The sequence below is a fragment of the Balaenoptera physalus genome, assembly GCF_965194825.1.
Source record: "Balaenoptera physalus genome assembly, chromosome: 1".
NCBI classification, from domain to species: domain Eukaryota; kingdom Metazoa; phylum Chordata; class Mammalia; order Artiodactyla; family Balaenopteridae; genus Balaenoptera; species Balaenoptera physalus.
In genome coordinates this window covers 107,866,762-107,886,745 of record NC_138882.1, presented here as the reverse complement: position 1 = coordinate 107,886,745, position 19,984 = coordinate 107,866,762, and the positions used below count along the sequence as shown (strand labels likewise).

General features: G+C 39.5%; 2 protein-coding genes across 10 annotated transcripts in view; one reads left to right on the top strand and one right to left on the bottom strand.

The window, feature by feature from the left end:
* The window catches only part of LOC309656428 (uncharacterized protein), a 467,714-nt gene that overhangs the window by 57,052 nt on the left and 390,678 nt on the right, over positions 1–19,984 (bottom strand). The gene's annotated exons all lie outside the window — the stretch shown is intronic.
* The window catches only part of CDC14A (cell division cycle 14A), a 171,241-nt gene that overhangs the window by 141,734 nt on the left and 9,523 nt on the right, over positions 1–19,984 (top strand). For 5 of the 8 annotated variants that reach the window (XM_082452070.1, XM_082452069.1, XM_082452076.1 and 2 more), the window contains 4 exons: positions 4,022–4,137; positions 5,949–5,996; positions 8,027–8,149; positions 8,856–19,189. In XM_082452070.1, coding sequence (XP_082308196.1) covers positions 4,022–4,137; positions 5,949–5,996; positions 8,027–8,149; positions 8,856–9,306 — 738 coding nt within the window. In that variant the 3' untranslated portion in view covers positions 9,307–19,189. Of the gene's footprint in view, positions 1–4,021; positions 4,138–5,948; positions 5,997–8,026; positions 8,150–8,855; positions 19,190–19,984 lie in introns of those variants that run through there. The other 3 variants (XM_082452073.1, XM_082452071.1, XM_082452072.1) reach the window with 2 other exon arrangements.

Below are 19,984 nucleotides of genomic sequence, written 5' to 3'. Positions count from 1 at the left end.
GCCATGGAGCAACTAGGCCCATGAGCCACAACTACTGAGCCTGCGCGTCTGGAGCCTGTGCTCCGCAACAAGAGAGGCCGCGATAGTGAGAGGCCCACGGACCGTGATGAAGAGTGGCCCCCACTTGCCACACCTAGAGAAAGCCCTCACACAGAAACGAAGACCCAACACAGCCAAAAATAAAATAAATAAATAAAAATAGTAAAACTCCTCCCTAATTAAAAAAAAAAAAAAGAATTCCTTTCCCACCTACTTCTCAGAATCACTGTAAGAATAAAATTAGATAATGTATGCAACATTTAAAAAAAAAATCAATGTGAAAACTCCATGTACACAAATAAAACAAAATGGGGGCCCTTATGGTTGGTAAATATAAAAAAATGTGCTACTTCTCTAGGAATGAAAGAAACACAGATGCTATTTATGCCTATCAACTTGTATGAGATTAAAGAAATGTATGCAGTATTAGCAAGGGTTTGGGGATTAAAAAGCTCTTAAACATTGCTAGTTGGAGTTTAAAATGGTGTAACCTTTCTGGAGGGCGGTTTGATAACATGTAGCAGGAGACTTTAATCTAGCAATTCCACTTCTATGCATTTATCTTAAGGCAATAATAATAGGACAGCGTTCAAAAACCATGTGGTTATAGAAGGATGTTTGTTGGAACTGTTTATAGTGATGAAAGACAGCAAACAGCCTGACTTAGGGCAAAATATATAAAATTTGATACATCTCGACAATGGAATTTTATGGAGCCATAAAACATGATAATGTAGAAGATTTTAAAAATTTACCCTGAAACACTTCCATAGTATATTTAAGTGAAAAAATAAGTTACAAAGCAGCATGTATAATTCAACCTCCTTCTGAGAGGAAGAAATGTGTCGGTGGGGTATGTATAGCACAGGGGAAAGTCTGGAAGACTATATGACAGAATGCTAATGTGTTTTACTTTTGATGGTAAGTATGTAGGTGGCTTTAATATTTTTTTTTTTATCTCTTTTCTGTAGTTTGTTGTTACCTATGACAAACAAGTATTATATGGTAAAATATATATAGTTTTTCTTTGGAAAAGACATGGTTTCCTTCTCCAGAGGTTGAGCGCTGAGACTTAATATATAATGTTTTCTTTTTCTTTGAGAGCCAGTGTACCTAAGTAAACTCCTTAAGGAGCTTAAGAAAAAATATATTAATTCTGGGTAGTTAGGTACATGGCTGGCTGTTACATCATTTTGTTGTTTTCTACGTGTTTGAAATGTATTATAATTTAAAAAATTTTCACCTTTAAGATTTACAATAAAGTGGGAGAAATAAACACATGTAAAGTAACTATAATATAAATATACTGTTACTTTCTTTAACTATATATTTTAAAATTAATTTTTATTTTAGAAAATAATATATGACCACAGTTTTAGAAATATCAAAAGTATTGAATTCTGATAAAAAATCAGTTCCCTATCCCACCTTTCTGTATCCCGAGACCCATTCTCAAACGGGAGAAACCTGTAAGCAAATTATACTAATATTTTCACTGCCAAATTTCTAAATATCTTGCTATAATGCTACTTTTAAAAGCTTATCAATTTTGGACATTTTTCTATTGCCTCCTGGTTATGGTAGATAGGATTAGTTCTCCTACCTTGCTATCACCTCTACTTCCCCTAGCTTCCCAATATAGCTATATTATAATTTTTGGTTAAACCCAAATAATGTATACATTATTACTATGTAAATATTGCTCACTGTTGAGCTTAGTAGCCCACTATGACTGTTTTCTTTGTTGAAGCTCTCTTTTATCCCCCTAGAGTTATTTGCTCTTTTTATTTGTGTAGTTTTCTATATATTTGGGAAAAGAGAATGCTACTCTCCCCCGCTCCCCAAATTGTGCCAAGCAATTTAAAAATTTTTCAAAATCTCCACACAACAAAAAAATCTTACCAAGTCCGTTGTTTTCCTGAAGACACTTCTGCCTTCCAACCTGGACTAATTGTTCTACAGCCAAAATATAGAGTTCTGACCCAAGGCCTTCTCTTCACACTTCTCAGTTGGATCCCTTATTTTCCTGGATCTCATGTTGTCTTCTTTCCTTTTCCTGAAGCATATCCTATAATAGTTTTCGCAGAAAGATTGTGAGGGAGGTAACTTTTTGTACCTTTGTTCTACTTTTACACTTGACAGATAGGTTGAATATTGCAATTTCAAGTTGAGAATTACTTTTCCTTAGAATTTTGAAGGCATTTTAGAGCTGGGAACACAAAGATCCTCCTAGTTGAATAGACAAACATGCTTTCCTGGCTTTCTCACTAAGGCACTCATTAGACAGTGAAACTGATTGGGGTGTGGATCCGGTCAGACCTTCAAGAAGCTCTCCTTGCCAATCTTATGAAGGCTTATATACTTCTTGATACCCCCTCATATTTTGGAGCCTCTTGGCTATGTGCTTGTCCTTCTCTCAGGCACAAGTAACTGCTACCAACCCAGCATGTTGGGTGCTAGATGAAGCTAAGCTCAACTTCTCAGGTGTACTATCCTGCTTGCAAGCCTAGCCTTCAGGCATGCCTGATTTCTGTTCCTGCAGGCTTCCTTGGGTGGTAGTAGATTTCCCCCCACTGAGATTGTATGGACAAAGATGAATAGTATAATTGATTCCTCGGGACTTTATAGGTGGGCATTTCTTAATGACTCTAAGAGAACCCCCTGACTTTGAGGTTCCATGATCCTGTGACTGTTAAATTGGTCTTCTTTGCCAGCATGGCCCTTCCTGTGATCTTGGTTTGGCTTGCTTCACTTGTACTCATTCTTTAAGACTCAGCTAAGGGATTGTCTCCTCTGGGAAGCTTTCATCTTCATTTCTTTTTCTTTCCTATTAGCTGTATATTTTGTATGTCTTTTTTTTTTTTTTTAAATCAGAGCTGTAGTAGTGAGGTGTGGTCTTTTTACCCAGGACATGCCTACTGAGCCCCAGGTGAATCCATGGACCCCAAAATAGATGGCAAGGAACAAAAAAGTGTTTTGATTCAGGAATGACTGTCAAAAATGACTAAACTGTGACTGAGGGAAGTGCGTTTTTGTACATTCTTCATCAAATAAGACTTCTAGCTTTCAAGAAGAGAGGAGACTCTTATGGCTAGAAATGATCTTAGCAAATTCAAACCTTTTGATTTTTTTTCAGGTGAGGAAAAATACAAAATACAATCTTTATGGTGCAACGTTAGTGTGCTGTGGCATATATTTTAGAGAGAACATTGTATCTGAGGACAAGAAATCTGATTTTAAAATCATAGCTCTGTCATGAAGAGTTTAGGGGAGCTTGGGCAATAGTCTTATCTTCCACAAGCACCTCCTTTTTTCATCTTTAAATTAAGGGTAATGGTGCCCTCCCCACCCCCGCTCCCTGGGTTGTGAGAATTAAATGTGAGTTGGTATGCAAAAAAGGCCTGGTGTGGTACTTATATATATATTTCCAACTACAAGACTTGTTTCAGCAGGAAACACACTTTCCCAGTCTAGTAAGCTTGCAAAAATCTTCAGTGCTTTTAATAGTGTTAAATGATGATAATAAGTTACTGTATAGATATCCTAAATTGTTTTATCTTTCACTTATGTGAACAAGTTATGGAATTTGCAGTGATGGGTGCTGGTAGCTTCTGGAAAAATATTTGTACTGTATCTATTGAGCCAACCTATGTCTAAGCTATATTCAAAAGCATGATTTTGTCTGCAAGAAAGTCCCCATGGTTGTGGTCCATTGTAACAGAGCTCCTTTTAATAAATTCTACCACATCCGTACCCATGCTTCTTTGATTTGGAATTTGACCAGTATATTTAATTGGTGATTAGTCCAGTGTTCTTTAGTATATATGTGGCCAATGCTAAATTCATAGTGTGTTAAAACTATTTAAGATAATCTGTATAAAACATATCCATATACCGAGATAATCCATAAACTATTAAGAAATCTATATAAAGTAGAATTATTCATAATGACCTTTCTGTGGAACATGAATTTTTTTTCCAGAATAATTTAGAAGAGGATGAAGATGTGGAAATGAAAAATAATATAACCCAGGGAGACAAACTACGTGCCTTAAAAAGTCAGAGACAGCCACGCTCCTCACCATCGTGTGCATTTAGGTAGATCTATTTGAAACTTTAAAGTTTATATTGTACCTCCATTTGTGGATAGAATATTTAATCTTCTCATTTGAATATCATTCTTTAAGTACTATGTTTACCTCTCATTTTTTGGTTTATTACTATTTTGTGTCATTTTTTAAATTATTTTATCACTGCGGGGAGTAGCTAAATTTTAGAAGCTTATTGAAAGCAGCTGTTGCATCTTAATCTCTGGAATTCCACCTTAAACTGCTAAGCAGTTGGTTGTCTCTGAGACTCTTCAAAATTCCACTTGGAATGGACTCTTCTCCTGTGAATGGGTTTCCTATCCTATGGTGAATTCTCACAGATGTGCCAAGCATTTGTATTTAATCTAGAGTGTGCAGATAAGTATAGTATGCCAAGCTTTTTGTATATCCTAACTCCTTAGCCTTACTTTCTATTTTTGAGAATTGAATAAGCAATTCTTGCCTGTAAAGTTATAAACCATCTTGGTTTGGAGGTCTGAAATTACTCATCAGAATCAATTGATGGGACTTAACTTCTGACCACAACCTTTGGAATCTTCTGATAATTCAGATTAAGTGAAAAAAAAAAGACTTCAGAATCAATGTAGGTATAAAAATCTGTAAATATCAAGATTCTTTATTGTAATGTAAGGAATGGCAAGTCCACAAATGAATATAACCAGAAGTGGCTACTTTCCTTTGATTTTTAAGTGAGAGAAATGCATAGCAAGAGAGATGTTTTGCTAGTATGATAAATGTCAAACAGACTCCTGACAGGGAATTTAGTTTTATGTATTATCTGGGAGGATTATAACACTTAAGTCAGGTTGGGTCTGGTCATACCATTATCTGTGCTTTGGGTACTGGTTTCCTGCCCTGAAAAATGAAGGTTCATATAGCTCAAAGTTGAGGTGATTGTTGTCTATAGTAAAATGGAAAGGTGGGATAGCAAGTTTGGTACTTAGTAATAATCACCAACTACCACTAGGAAATTGAGGAAATGTACCATTTACTGAGCAACTGCTATGGGCCAGGAATCTTGTTAGGTGCCTAGTTTGGACATGAGGATTAACTGAGTTAACACGAAAGGTGTGCACCATTACCCACATTTGTGTTGGTTGCTTGAGATCAGAGAGGTTAAATCACTCCCTAGCTGTTATTCAAACCCAGCACTGTTGAAAGTTCATGCTGTTTTCACAATATATATTGTCTAAGTCAGTGGAAGTTTCTTCAAGATCAGTTTACATTACCAATCTTTTTTATTCACCATTTTTTGTTTGAAACTCTAAGAAATTGCATTATATTGATTAAAATTAACTTCAAACAGATTTATATGTGATTTTTAAGAAATCATAAGGGGGAGGAAGGGGTAAGTTGGGGTGTAACTTGGCAAATAAAAAGGTGAAAGAAGCAAGAGAATCTTCACTACACAAACTTTAGAAGGCTCGTTCCAACATGGTGTTTTTCTTTTTCTTTTTCTTCTCAGAAATTTTCTCATTTTTTGGAATTTAGTTTTTCTTAACAGCATCATGGCACCATGATCAAACATTTTTAACCTGAGTAGATGCAATACCATCTTCTGATGGAAAAGCATTTTGCTGTAAATGAAATTCAAGAGGAAACAAAATGACTAAAATAGATTTCCTGCTGGTTCTAGGATTTATTTTATAAAGTGAATAAATACTAATATCCATTTGCAAGGTTTATCCCTCTTGCCCATTTAATAATTTTGCTGGTCTGACTGCAGATGATGTGACTTTTGGTCTTGGCTTAAATGTGTGACCCTGGTGTTGTGTGAACATTTGTCTTTGGTTTCTGTAGGTTGGAGGATATGAAAGGGCACCCAAGAGCAGTGTCCCAGCCTTCCAGGTACTGTCAACCAGGTTGAATTTCCAGTAGCTTATAAACAAATGCTACCCTTTAGATATATTTCCCAACCCTTAAGCCCATAGAAATAAACTGCCCACAGCTTTTCACTTTTAAAATTCCTTCCTTTCTGTTCTAGATCGTTACAATATGCTTTATATTTAATGCTCACCATGAAAAATAGTTATTTTCCTGAGGTGTCTACAGGGCCGTATGGCTGTGGGAATGATGCCAATGTACTCGGTGTGCCCAGTGCCTGGTGGGATCTCTAATAAACTACAGTGGCTCTGCAACATGCCTTTCAAGCCAGTGATAGATTTTGGCTTGAATTTTTAACATTTCTGTTATTCTTCTTTCCTCCTATTTTTGCATGTATTTCTTCCCTTCCTTTGTTTTCTAGTTTTATTTCCTTCCCTATTCTCCATTTGAGGAGGAAACATTAGTGTTTTCCTCTGGAAAAATGTTCCCTGAACACTCCCTGGTGGTCTAAGTGGTACCAGGATCCAGGGTAGGTCTTGGTGAGGGCCGTAGAAATGTTTGCCCAAAACTGTCATCAACAGATGGGGAAAAAAAGCTGATTCACTCCTCAGCTCTGTTCTTATTCAGCTCTAGGTTTTAGGGTTGTTTAGTGAGGGCAGCTCTGAGATGGCCCAGACTTCTCCAGAAGCTTGAGCTGCTTCCTTGTACAACTTTTCCTGTTCTTGATTTAGGGGCAAACCATGTCGTAAGCTGCTGTTTGGAGGGAAGATGATGAAGAAAAGAGTCTACAAGTAAATAGCTTTTCTATAGCAGATAAGAAAACAGGGTCCAGCTACATTAAAAGATTTGTCCAGGACAAAACACATTTGGTATTAAAACCATGACTAGGCCCTAGTAGTCCAGATTTGAGTCAATTTTCCCTTTTTATTCACTCAGCAAATATTTCCTGAACACCTACTCTGAGTCTGGCACTGTGCTAGTCTGGGAATTGAAACGAGAGACAGTTCTTTGCTCGTAATGGAGCTAATTTTGAGGGAAGTAGACGATATTAGACAATGAAATGTGGTATAAGAGCTGTGACTTACTATGAGAATATATGATGAAACTGGATGCTTACCCCGCCTGGGAATTCAGCGGAGGCTTGCTGTAAGAGGTAGCAGCTGATTGGACCATTAAAGGATAAGCAATAGGAGTGAGTCAGATGGAGGTGGAAGAAAAAGGTATGTGTAGAGGTGAGGTAAGGACAGGAGAAGATGCCTTGGCAGGAAAAATAGCGTATGCAAACTGGACAAAGGTGCGAGTGCCGTCCATCCAGGGATCTCAGGGCATTTTCTGTAGCTGGAGAAGAGGTGTCTGGTGGGAAGATGTGGAGAATTGGCAAATGCCAGATTTTGGAGGGTTTTAGAAGCCAAGCCAAGAAGTTTAGGCTTTCTGGGCACTGAAGAAAGATTAGATGGTTTAAACAGTGAAGCCACATGATTAGATATTTTAGATTTTGTTGGAGGCTATTCAGAATGTGAGTTTTAAGGAACCAGATTAAAAGGTGCTGCTAGGAGTGAAGGATAAGAAATAATGATGGCCTCACCTAGGGCAGTTGCAGAGTGGAAAGGAGAGGATAGATTTGAAATATAGAGAAGTAGAATCTAAGGACTTGGAAGGAGTGAATGTCAGTGTCAAGGAAGGGAAGTGACCAAGGATGGCAGGATGGTGGTTACCCCCAGGACTTTGGATCCTGGATTTGAATCCCAGCTTTGCCTCTTGCTCGCTGAGTGACTTTGGACGAGGAGCTTTTCCTTTGTGCCTCCATTTGCTCACTTGGAAAGTGCAGTCTTCGCTACCTCGTGGGGTTGCTGTGAGGAGGAGCTGCGTTAATGTCCGTCAGGTTCTTAGATGAGCGCTCAGCACAGAGTGAGGGCTGCGACCATGTTGGCTACTGTTATTAGGACCTGCCATGATCTCTTTAGCGTTTATTAGTTTATCTTGTCCTAGTCGATTGCTGAATGTTAAGATAACACAGCTTTTGTGTGACGCTTTGCCCATTTTTTTCCACAAAGATTGAGTTCTTCCCCACAAGGATCTGCATCTGGCTTGAAGACCTCAAAAGTGGCTTTGTCCCCTTCGGTGATGGCCAAGAGGATAAACAGAGGCTCCTTGTCCTCAGGCACCAGTGTAAGAAGGTAATTTTTCTCTCCTCCTTCTGAGGCACTGGCTGGAGGTAAAGGAAGGCAGCAGCAGACAATGAGTTTGGCTGAAGTTTGTGAGAGGAAGGGACCGGGGGAAGGGGAGAAACCACAAAAAGCGCTGCGACCCTCTAGGCTTCTGTTCCTGTCTTGAATTGTGGGGACATGGCCATGGAGGGAATGCCATATGGCATCCCTTTCCAGAGCTTGCCTAACATGATCCAGGGAACAGAGCTCAATGGCGCAGACTAATAATTTATGACGTGGTCGTTTCTCCCCTGATGTGTATGGGCCGAACTAAAATGGGTGGGGATTTTTGACGTAGTCGTATGATTGAATATATAGACGTTAAATCTTGTACTTGGGTCTGCTTTGTACTCTCCCCTTATATAGTCCTTTTCATTTACTTCCTGCCACAGGGCAAGTAGAAACCCGCACATATTCTATTTCAGGATCTCTGGTCAAACTGTTTTAGCCAGCTTCTTGAGTCTTAACTACTTTTGACAGAGGAACTTACCATGTATAACTAAAGGCCACATATTATAATATCACCAAGAGCAATTCTGTCACCATTTGCGTTGATTAGAACTGTCTTCATCCCATTTCCCTATGTCGTAATCATGTGTTTTAGAAACGTGAACTCTGCGTGAGTACACATGGCTGTCTGTGTCCCCCCCCTGCCCCACCTGTGTTTTTCATTCAGCTTTTCCATAAACTCCCGGCTAGCCAGTTCTCTAGGGAACTTGAACGCTGCAGCAGACGATCCAGAGAACAAAAAGACTGCCTCACCCTCCAAGGTGGGTTTCGTAGCCAACCCGTTCACCAGCCTCTTGAATGGCAGCTCCCAGCCGCCTGCCAGAAATTACCCTGAGCTCAACAACAACCAGTACAGCAGAAGCAACAGCAGCAGCGGGAGTGCCCTGAACAGTCAGCCGGGCCCTCACAGCGCCAAGACCGAGGAGCACACCACCGCCCTGCGGCCCTCCTACACCGGCCTTTCTTCTTCCTCAGCGAGATTCCTGAGCCGATCAATCCCCGTAAGTTCGCAGACACCACCTCTTGGCCCTCAGAACCCTGAACACGACTTTTGTGCCTTGCCTTCCCAGCCGAGGCCGCCACCAAAGAAATTTAATTGCGCCAAGGAAGACTTCTGATCGATGCCTTCCCTCTGTGCCGTGAAACTGTCTCTGCACGTACATTCTGCTGGCTCCTCTTCAAGTAAATGCCAAGTGTCGACCCAGTTTTCTTCCTTCCTTCTTTTTCTTCTCCTTTTCCCACTCCTTTTTAAGTGATTTCTCTAGGAAGGGAAACAGCTTTCATTCCCTTCATCATGGACACCGTTGTCTTCAGTTACTTTTCACTGAAGTTTCGAATCACTCTGAGCAAAGTCAGGGGTCGAGTCATACGACAGACAGCATCTGCTTTGGTTGTAGTGGTATCCTGGCTTTTTCTACATCATTTATCAGTGAATGAATTTGGAGTATGTAAATGTGGAAGGTGCTGAATGAACAGTGTCTTCTCAGAACTAACCATCAAGCCCTTTACTAGGTCACCTGCAGGGAACTAACCCAGAATTAATTAAATGGGAAATGGAGGGTGCTTATACGGCAGGTTTATGGGTAGGTCCTTGGGACGTAGGGGAGGGGAAGGTAGGGTAACAGGAAGACGTTTAAAATTAGCTGTCGCTCTTCTAGAGACAGGATGGAAGATCTCCAAACACATTTTACCCATGAACTCTTCATATTGGTTACCAAGTCCCCTTTGTGACCAGTAATCCCTATTAGGGTAAAATCTTGTTGGTTCACCGCCCCCCCCACCCCCATGACTCACTTTAATCACATATTTTGATTGCCTCAAAGGGAACTGAGATCTATGGGAATGTGAGTTTTGATTTGAGAGAACAAGGACAAGATAGGAAGGAGAAATAGAAATAGATGCCACAGATCAAGGCAATGTCAGTCAATGTTAAAATGAGACATTGACTCCACTCAGGCACAAGCAAACCCCAGGTGTTCTGGGAAGGCTGTGGTCTGGCACCCCTTCATGTCCACTGTTCTTCAAACACTTCCTCAGCCATTATCCTGGGAGAAGCGGGTCTCTGCAGGGGAGGGGAGGGGAGGAGAAGTGCGGGTGGCAGTGTGCCTCTCACCGCCTCTCAGCAAATCCATACCCCACGGTAAAAGCTAATGGGACCCACTTTCCCTAGAAGGCAGTTTAGAAACCACTTTGTGAATGTGAAGATGAAGCGTGTGTGTGTGTGTGTGTGTGTGTGTGTGTGTGTGTGTGTGTTGGTTGGACTCATTACTACTCCCATCCCTACCTCAGGCCTCTTTCAAAGTTTTTTTTCCCACTCTATCCACACACAGTCCTTTCTGGCACATATGATTTTCCCCAATCTGATTTTATTCCCAGTGATGTTTTTCAACATTATTTTAGATTCCTGTAGAGATTATAGCCTAGGCCCACTCTATCCCTTAATTTGACTCTAATCCCACTAAGTTATGGGTACATATGTATCAGTAAAACTTAAATCCTAGTAACTGGGATTAGATGGAAAATGAAGTATATTTATTATACATTTTTATAACTAGTTTTATAAGTCATTATACTTCACAGCAGGGATTGAGTTCAGTCAATATTTTCATATACTGATTGTGGGTCAGCCTCTTTTTTAGACCAGAGTACAGATCTCTCCATTTTCAGAAAAAGTGTTGTATATATAGATAGATAATTATATGAATACCTTGTAGATTTCATGGCTAAAGGTTTTGTGTAATCCACATTCATAGCTCAATACCAGAAGGATTGGTAGCTTGATGAGAATGACATTCTACTTGTTCTGGATCTCAGTTTTCCTCTTTGCTAGTGGCAGCATGGGAGCTTCCTTTAGATGATTGTTGGTCCCCTAGCCACCATGTTTATATAACTTAATTTTGGTTTCCTTCCATATTTTCCCTCTCCTGGCCTGAATACAGTGATTTTCCAATAATTAAATTTAAAGTAATACTCTGTGTGGGCAGCTGCTTCTCCTTCCCCTCCTCCTTCTTAAATTTGTCATCTTATTGTAAAGAAAAGCATTTCTAAATAGAATTGCCAGCAGGACAACATTTTCCTCCCTCTCACCCTCCCAGGAAGTAAGAATAGCCAGGTGTCTTGTAGCCGATTTTCCCTCCTTCATCTTTGCCTAGACAATGTCTGTGAGAGGGAAGGTTCCAAGTCCTACCCCTGCTGGCTCGCTGGCAGAAAGTCTAAATTAAGATGGAAATTCCCATTTTATGTGGAATAAAGTAGGAGGTTGGGAGTTTTTTCCTTTATCGGTTCAATGAAGCTTTTCTAATTGTTACAGGTTTCTTGTCTAAATAAGATGGTCCTTTTTTCCAATGCTTCTGAAGATGTGAGACATATGATCCTTGAAGAACTAGGAATAAATCACTCAACAAAAATGTTTTTAAATCCTTAGGTAGGAAATGAAGTCTAGATGGCAATATCCTCCTCACACCTTTAAGAAAGACCCAGAAACTCCTAGGGGACGGGGGTTGCTGGGTGTTTAGAGGGCGTCTAATATTTTAAAAGCTGCAATTAGCATCTCTCTTGAAAGCTGCAATTGCGTCTCACTTTGTGCAGGAGTTCAGCCCCCAGAAAAATGTGGAAATGATTTCCTTGTTCTGTCATTAAATGCTTTAACACAGATAACAAGAACAAATGTTAAGGAATCCTTATGGTTGTGACAGAATTCTGAGAAGCAGATTTTATTTTTATTTGGACTGTTCTGTTAGTCTTGAGCTTTCTACTGACCAGTGCAATGCACCAGGTTTCATTTTGGCTGACCCACCTACTGTAAAAAATCAGTTTTCCCTCCCTGACATTCAGAGGCGTTTTCAAATCTTAAGAGATGAGGGACGTGTGATTATGGCGTGGGTGGGGTGGAAGTATTTTATTAAATTGAAATTACTTGCGGTATCTGTCTTGAATATTTGCTCTGTGTTATTTTTAAGAGACTTACCATTGAATTGCTATTCATCTGCATTGTCCTTACCTGACCCTGCAAGTCTGGGTTAGGTCACAATGCTTCCCCCATAAGCTCTTCTACACCCTGCCTTGGTCTTAATTGCAATACTCAGATTCTCGCTCTGAATTTTAATCATCTGTTCACTAGTCTGTATCCTCCACTAGACTGTAAGCTCTGTGGCGGCAGGGCCAGTGTCTGTTTTTCACGGTTGTATGCTCTGTGCCTTGCATGTAGTAGGCATTCATTAAGTATTTCTTGAATGGGTATATTATGGATAGTTGGATATTTAAATGAATGAATGTGGTAAGAATTATTGCTTCCATTTTAAAGATAAATAACTTGAGGGTTTGAGAGTTTAAATATTTTGCCTTAGATTGTACCACAAATATGTAGCAGAGCCATAATTTGTACCTGGGTCAGTTTGACTCCAAAAAAGCATATTCTTTTGATTACATCATGTCATAGATATGCTGTGATATGTGTTTAAAATAGAGGGCTAGCTAAAGGATATGCCTTTTTTTCCAAGAAGGGTTAGGGAAAGCTGTGAAGAAGGCATAACATTTTAGTTGGGCTTTGGAGGATGAATAGGAGCCTTCTAGAAATCTAGTGATGAAAATAGGAAGACGAGGAATGGTCATTTCAGACAATGGGAGCTACAAGAACAGAGGTACAGCCTTAGTACTATAGTTAGGTTCTTAGTTTCTAAAGATGAGTAGACCTGGGTTCAAATCCTGTCTCTACCATTTCCTTGTGGTGAGTACTTTGGCAAGTTATTTAACCTCTCCGAGCCTCAGTAATGGGAATAATAATAATCAGGAGCATATTTAGGTTTTGTGCACCTGAAACTTATACAGTTTGGTGGGATCTGTTTAAGATAAAGAGTACAAACTATTTTTGTAAACTGTATACAGACATATGATTGTGTGCTTTGAAAGGGGTTTGTGTGACTGTGAGGCCTTAAAGCTTATGTGGTAATGATAATAATCTTTGTAATAAAGTGGTTGTGATGATTAATTGAGATAAATCATATGAAATAGTTTACACAGTACCTATAGATAATGCTCAATAATTTTAGCTATTATTGTTTTAAGAGCAGTGAGTGTTCCAGTGTAGCTAAAGCCAGGGGTGGTTACCTAAAGATAAGTCTGGAAAATTAAGCTGAAGCCAAACTGGGAGGTGCAGTGTGAGCTACTGGAATCTTGTCAGCACGAGTGACTTGATCAGATCTGATTTGATGAAGATAATCCTGGCATTCATGGGGATGGGAGCTCTTGCCAGAAACCCTGAAGGCAGGAGACCAGTTTGAGCCCTGTCTGCTGTCTCCCAATCCTACCTCAGCAGGTTTCTTTGGGTAAACTCTATGCTTTTCAACAATTATGCTGTGTTTCAATGCACATATGTAGTAGTATAGATACTATTAAATAATCATATATGACCAATAGCTCTAACATATTTTTACTATGAAATTTTAAATGATATATTTATTTTTATAAATGAAAACTTAGCTATTGAAAAAAATTATGGTCCTTAGAAAACATATTTTTTACAACATTTGACATGAGGAGTTGTAAAATAATGTGCTTTGTTATAAAAATACATATATATAGCCAGGTTGGCTACAAAGAATTTTTTGTCACTTCTGTGTCAGAAATTAATCTTTGCTTTATGGGAACAGACTTTTATAGCAAGCTTTTATGTATTGACCTGTAGGGAATATAAACATAAATAAGATAAGCAGTCCTATAATAAGGTTCTTCTGAAAGCTTCTTCGGGTATCACCTATTAAAATCTTTTTTGTGACTTTTAAAATTATTAAGTAGTAGCTTATACTAAGCTTTGTTATTCACTCTTATATATTGATCTTCAGACATTTTCAAGAATATTCTCTTAGTGATGTTGCAGGTTATGTCAGTGATGCCATTCATTGTCTCTTGGAATTTTCCCATTCTTCTCTATTCTGCTGCTTTCTCATCTTCTTTGTTGTGTTAGCCTTGTTGATAATCTTCTTAACTCAGTCTTAATTCATACATAAAACTGGGGTCACAAACTCTTTCTGTAAAGGACCAGAGAGTAAATTTTTGGCTCTGTGTCCCAACTCTTTTATATATGTGTATGGAGGGTGTGGCTGTGTTCCAATGAAGCTTTATTTACAGAAACAGGTGGTGAGCTGGATTTGTCCCCTGGGCTGTAGTTTGACAATCCCCGCTTGAGAGCATAGCCAGGTAATAGATACTGATCTCATCATCATTTGAAAGTGACCAGTGATCCCCTAATGCTAGAACATTGATCCTGCATTCCTTTGCTGAGCTTTCAGGCTCTCTGTCCTTTGTTCTCCTTATTGTGTCTTTGTACCAGCTTTACCCTGCTTGACCCTGAGTGTGGTTTCCTCCCCTACCTCCTGGCCTTTGGGAAGCTCTTTCTTGGAAGCCCCCTTCCTTCTTCACTAATTTCTCATTATGAGAAGACATATTATCGTCCATATATGCTCTGAAACTCTTCTCAAGAAATCGAACCCACCAAATGTTTTACTTTTTAACCTGTTTCTATTCATGATGACTATTTACTACTTTATCAATATGTAATGTTGCTTTGCATACAGAAGCATCTGTATTTGTTTACATATTGTCTATACATGCGAGACTTTATACATGCAGTTTTTATTTGCAAGTCTCCAAATTTTAAACTTTCTTTGTGTAGACATTTTATAAAATTCTTTTCTATTTTATGGTTTCTAATGCAGTTCTAAACACAGAAAAGTATTAAAAATACTCATTTGGTTTAAAGTTGAAAGGAAGATTGAAATGAAATATTGTGTACTACTTTACTTTAATGTTCTCCTTATGCCACCGTTGAAATTGCCTTAAATGCAGTTCCCTGTCCCAGTGGTCGTTACCATTTTTATACTCAGCTGGTTAGTCTGCTCTTTGGTTGTGAAGACTCTGTGTATGAGTTTCCATCTCAGATTTGACCAGTGCCAGAACAACCTGGGTAGCCTATGAATAGGTTAAGTTCTGTGTTCTAGCATTAGGGGGAAAATATATATTTTAAGATATTATTTGTTCTTAAAGTAGGACTTGGAATAAGATCAAATTATTAGATCCAGCTTCCTGAAATAACCAGTTTGATGAAAATCTGAGCAATTGGTGTGTGCATTAAAGCATGCTTCATTTTTACTTTGGAGTAATGTTAGTGTGACAGTGATGAACTACGTATTGATTGTTTGAACATCCATTCCCAATAAAATGCGCCTACTTTCCAATGGTATGTAATAGCTTTTCCTGATTTAACTTGATGACTTTTCACTCTGCCTGTTCTTCATTTAAAAAACTATCATCTTGTCCTGATAAAGGATTAAATATTATTTAATATATAGGGTTAGTACTAGCTTTCTAACCTTGCTGTATGTTCAAACTACTGTGGTTTTTCCATCTCTCCTCTTTGTTGTGTCATTGCCTTAAATTTGATGCAATTTTTCAGCTAAGGGATACTAATACTATCAAGAACATGAGCTCGGTCTCAGTATTGAACTACATCTTTGGCCTTCTTTCAGCATTGGTATTCTTCTGTTCCCTTCCCGGGGGACTTGGGAATGTTACTTGACAAAGCATCAAATTGTTCTGAGGTCAGCACGGTTCAGGTGATGCCTAATTTTACATATAAGTTATTTAGGTACACACGGTATTTGCAGATAGAACTGAAGGTTGTTCAAGTTTCTAATGTTAAATAGTGGTTTACATTAGTTTGCTGTATAAATCCTGACAGCTGTTTTTGACTCTCCATTTGAAAGGATTCTTTAAAACACAGAACTTGCTTTAATCTCAAATACATTGGAGTTATTAATTGCCTTTGTTGTTGAACTTAATTTGATACCTTTTTTCTTATATAATGTCAACAATATGCTAAATCAATAGAAAAGGATCTTATTTTAATCTTCCTCTAGTTGTTTATTTATTTTTGGCCAGCAGTAAAAGAGAGTAAGTGCTTTTTGTATATGTATAGAGGCTTATCCAATTAAAAAGTTATCCAATATTTATATGAGTGTCTACCATAATAAGCTCAGTATTGTTTTAGTGGAGGAAGGTAAGACAAAGATGTGTAAGCCATTGTCTTCCACTAGATTGAAAGCTCCATGAGGGCATCTTCTGGCTTAGTTAATCTTCAGCCATCATTTTTCTGGTCCTTCAGTCTGTCTTTGCACTGCTGCCAAAGTATGCTTAAAATCCTAGTTTCTTAATGTTATCCTTTGCTCTCAAAGCTTCTCAGTTGAAGAGTAAAACTAATTATTATCAGATTTTTCTCTTTTTCCTTGAAGTTCTACAGTTTCACCATAATATATCTAGATATTGATTCATTATAGTTTGTCCTTTTTTGGCCTCAGTGTGCTTTCAGTCAAAGGGCTGATGACATTTTCAGTTATGGAAAATTGTCAACCATTATCTTTCTGGGTAGTGCTTTTTTGCCTTTCCTCCTACTCTCTTCTTTTGCAATACCCCTAGATTTATGTTAGAGCATTTCAATCTGTCCTCAGTATTCTTGCCTTCTATTTTATGTTTTGAAATTCCTATTGCTCTGTCTGTGTTCCTTTTTTAAAAAAATATTTATTTATTTATTTTTGGTTACATTGGGTCTTTGTTGCTGCGCGTGGGCTTTCTCTAGGTGCAGAGAGTGGAGGCTACTCTTCATTGCAGTGCACAGGCTTCTCATTGCGGTGGCTTCTCCTGTTGCCGAGCACGGGCTCTAGGCGCGCAGGCTTCAGTAGTTGTGGCGCACAGGCTTAGTTGCTCCGCGGCATGTGGGATCTTCCCGGACCAGGGTTCAAACCTGTGTCCCCTGCATTGGCAGGCGGATTCTTAACCACTGCCCCACCGGGGAAGCCCTCTGGCTGTGTTCTGATTGACTCCCTCCTATTATTTTCCAGTTCACTAATTCTCTTTTAATTGTGTCCATTCTGCAATATATCCCTGACCTATCTACCTTTTGATTTCCATAGCCATAGCTTTCATTTCCAGCATTTATAATTCATTCTTTATGATAGTCATCTGTTCTCATTGGACCTGCCTATTTCATTTAATAAATTCTTATTCTTCTTATGGCTATTCTTCATTTTCTCACCTTGAGGATCTCAGATGATAAGTTGTTTTGAGATTGCTTTGTGATTTGCCTATTGCTTCAGCCTGTGAGAATTTGTCTCCTGATTGCAGACTTTGTCAGTTCTCTTGGTGTTCACGTTCCTTGTGTGTTTTAGACTTTTCATTTGTAGATTCACTCTGGATGGGAGTTTTTTGTTTCTCTCCCCTCTCTCTTTGTTTTCCCCGCCTCATCTATTGGCTTTCTTCTTGGCTCCACTTGACCCCCTAGCTGTTCCAGTCTAGAAACAGATCTTCATGTCTCAGCTTCTCTTCTCTTGGTGAGCTCGGCAGGCTGACTTCTCAGGCAAGGATGCAGCTTTGCACAAACCTGGCCCAAGGCATTGTTTGTGGCTTTCCTTGGCCCCTTTCACAGGTGGGAGAGCCTGACCCCAGCCTCAGATTCAGGCCAGCAGCTTTTAGCCTGTGTACCCCCAGGAATGGGACACCTGGCCACCTCTACCAGCTTCCAGCTCTGTAGCCAGTGGCCTGCCACTGTGTCTTAGTTCGTTTCTGGGCCATGAACATGTTGATCTTACTTTTGTGTCCTGTTGTGCCTTTTCTTCCTCACATTTTAAAAATATTTGATTTATACCCAGAGTGGTCATTTGGAGCATAACTTTCAGCTCCATCTCGACATGAAGTAGGTTCAGTCTCTGGGGTTAACCATTCAGGGTCTTTTTGAGTCTTCCCCCAACCCTCATTTCAAACTCATTTCCCTTCACTCCTGAGCATGATCCTTTTACTTCTTCCATGTGGAACTTGAATATTCCCTGCTCCAAGGGCCTTCATCCTTTTCTTACATGCTATGCTCCCAACCTGGTTCACCTTTGCTTTCAGACTCCTTCCCTTCAGAAGTTAGCCTAAATCCTACTTCCTCCTCTGTGAAGCCTTCCTTGGCCTCACCCAACTATAGCAGTCTTGACTTTTTCTTAATTTGTCCCCTCTGTATTGGTCATTTGGCCTTTATCATTTCTGTTTCATATTGAGAGTCACCTTTCTCATGGGTGTATGCCTTGGATCCCCACTGAGTTGGTTGGTAAACTTGAGGTTAGAAACCATGGCATCTTACTTTTATTAACTTCATAGTATCTAGCATTGGACTCTGCTTACTTATTTGATTATTGGCTTATTTATTCCATATTGTCATCTTTTCTAATATTGAGTAGGTCATTTATTTCTTCCAAAAATTTGAAATTTACTGTATGTGTGTAAGGCGTTTAACCCAGAAAGGCATGTTTTTATTGCAACCCCCTATTACACACAGACACACATACATGCAGGTGTGCATGCATGTGCAAACAAGCACAGATGCCCCATGCATGTTACTTGTAAAGTCATTGGATCTGCCCCTAATGGAAGAAATCTTTGGTAAATGACACAGGCTCTGTTTGCTGTTGAATATCTGAACTCACATGGCTGATATGTGTGAGAGAGAACTGTTTTATCCATAGAAGCAGATATTTCTCTCTCTTGGTCAGACTATTGTGAGACCCTCAGTTCTGTGATATTAATGAGTTCATCATCTATGTGGGCTTTGGCATCCTCAGGTTCAGTCTCTGATTGAAAGTTATTAGAGTGGAAAGAAAGGACATAAAAAACCAGTATGTTAGTGAGTTTGGCTGCTATAACAAAACACCCTAGACTAGCAGTTTATAAACAACAAATTTATTTCTTACCATTCTGGGGGCTGGAAGCCAGAGATCGGGTGCCAGCATGGTCAGGTTCAGGTGAGGGCTCTCTTCTGGGTTGCAGACTGCCATCTTCTCATTGTATCCTCACATGGCTGTAAGAGGGCGAGAGAGCTCTCTGGGTCCCTTTTATAAGAATATCAATCCCGGGGCTTCCCTGGTGGCGCAGTGGTTAAGAATCCACCTGCCAATGCAGGGGACATGGGTTCGAGCCCTGGTCTGGGAAGATCCCACATGCCATGGAGCAGCTAAGCCTGTGCACCACAACTACTGAAGCCCACGTGCCTAGAGCCTGTGCTCCTCAACAAGAGAAGCCACTGCAGTGAGAAGCCCGTGCACTGCAACAAGGAGTAGCCCCCGCTCGCCGCAACTAGAGAAAGCCCATGCGCAGCAATGAAGACCCAACGCAGCCAAAAATAAATAAATTAAATAAATAAATTAAAAAAAAAAAAAGGAACACCAATCTCATTCATGAAGTCACTATTCTCATGACCTAATTACCTCCTGAAGCCTCTGCCGCCTAATACCATTATACTGAGGACTTTGGCTTTACTTTTTAGCTACCAAGCTACTGCCAGCATGTGTGACAACTGTAACATTCTTCTAATCCTTACCATCATCCTCATCAATGATTTACTGAATACCTCCTATGTGCCTCACATTGTATCAGGTGCAATATTTATACATCATCTTATTTATTTAACCCGTAATTTACAGATGAGGAAATTAAGACTCAGAGAGGCAGTGACTTGCTCAGTCTCACAGCTTCTGTATTTTAAACTTCCTTAACTTCAGTGATCTTTGCTTTTATTCACTTGGAAATCCATTTCATGGACCTTCTTATTGCTTAGAGCATTGCTTCTGATGTCTTGAATTCTATAAGGCCCATATCAAACATACTGCCCCCCCCACCCTACTGACTCTTCCCCATGACCTCTTTATGACCCCTGCCTGTTCCCCCTCACAGTTTACTTCCTTCTGTAGCCCCCATAGTCATTTCTGCTTC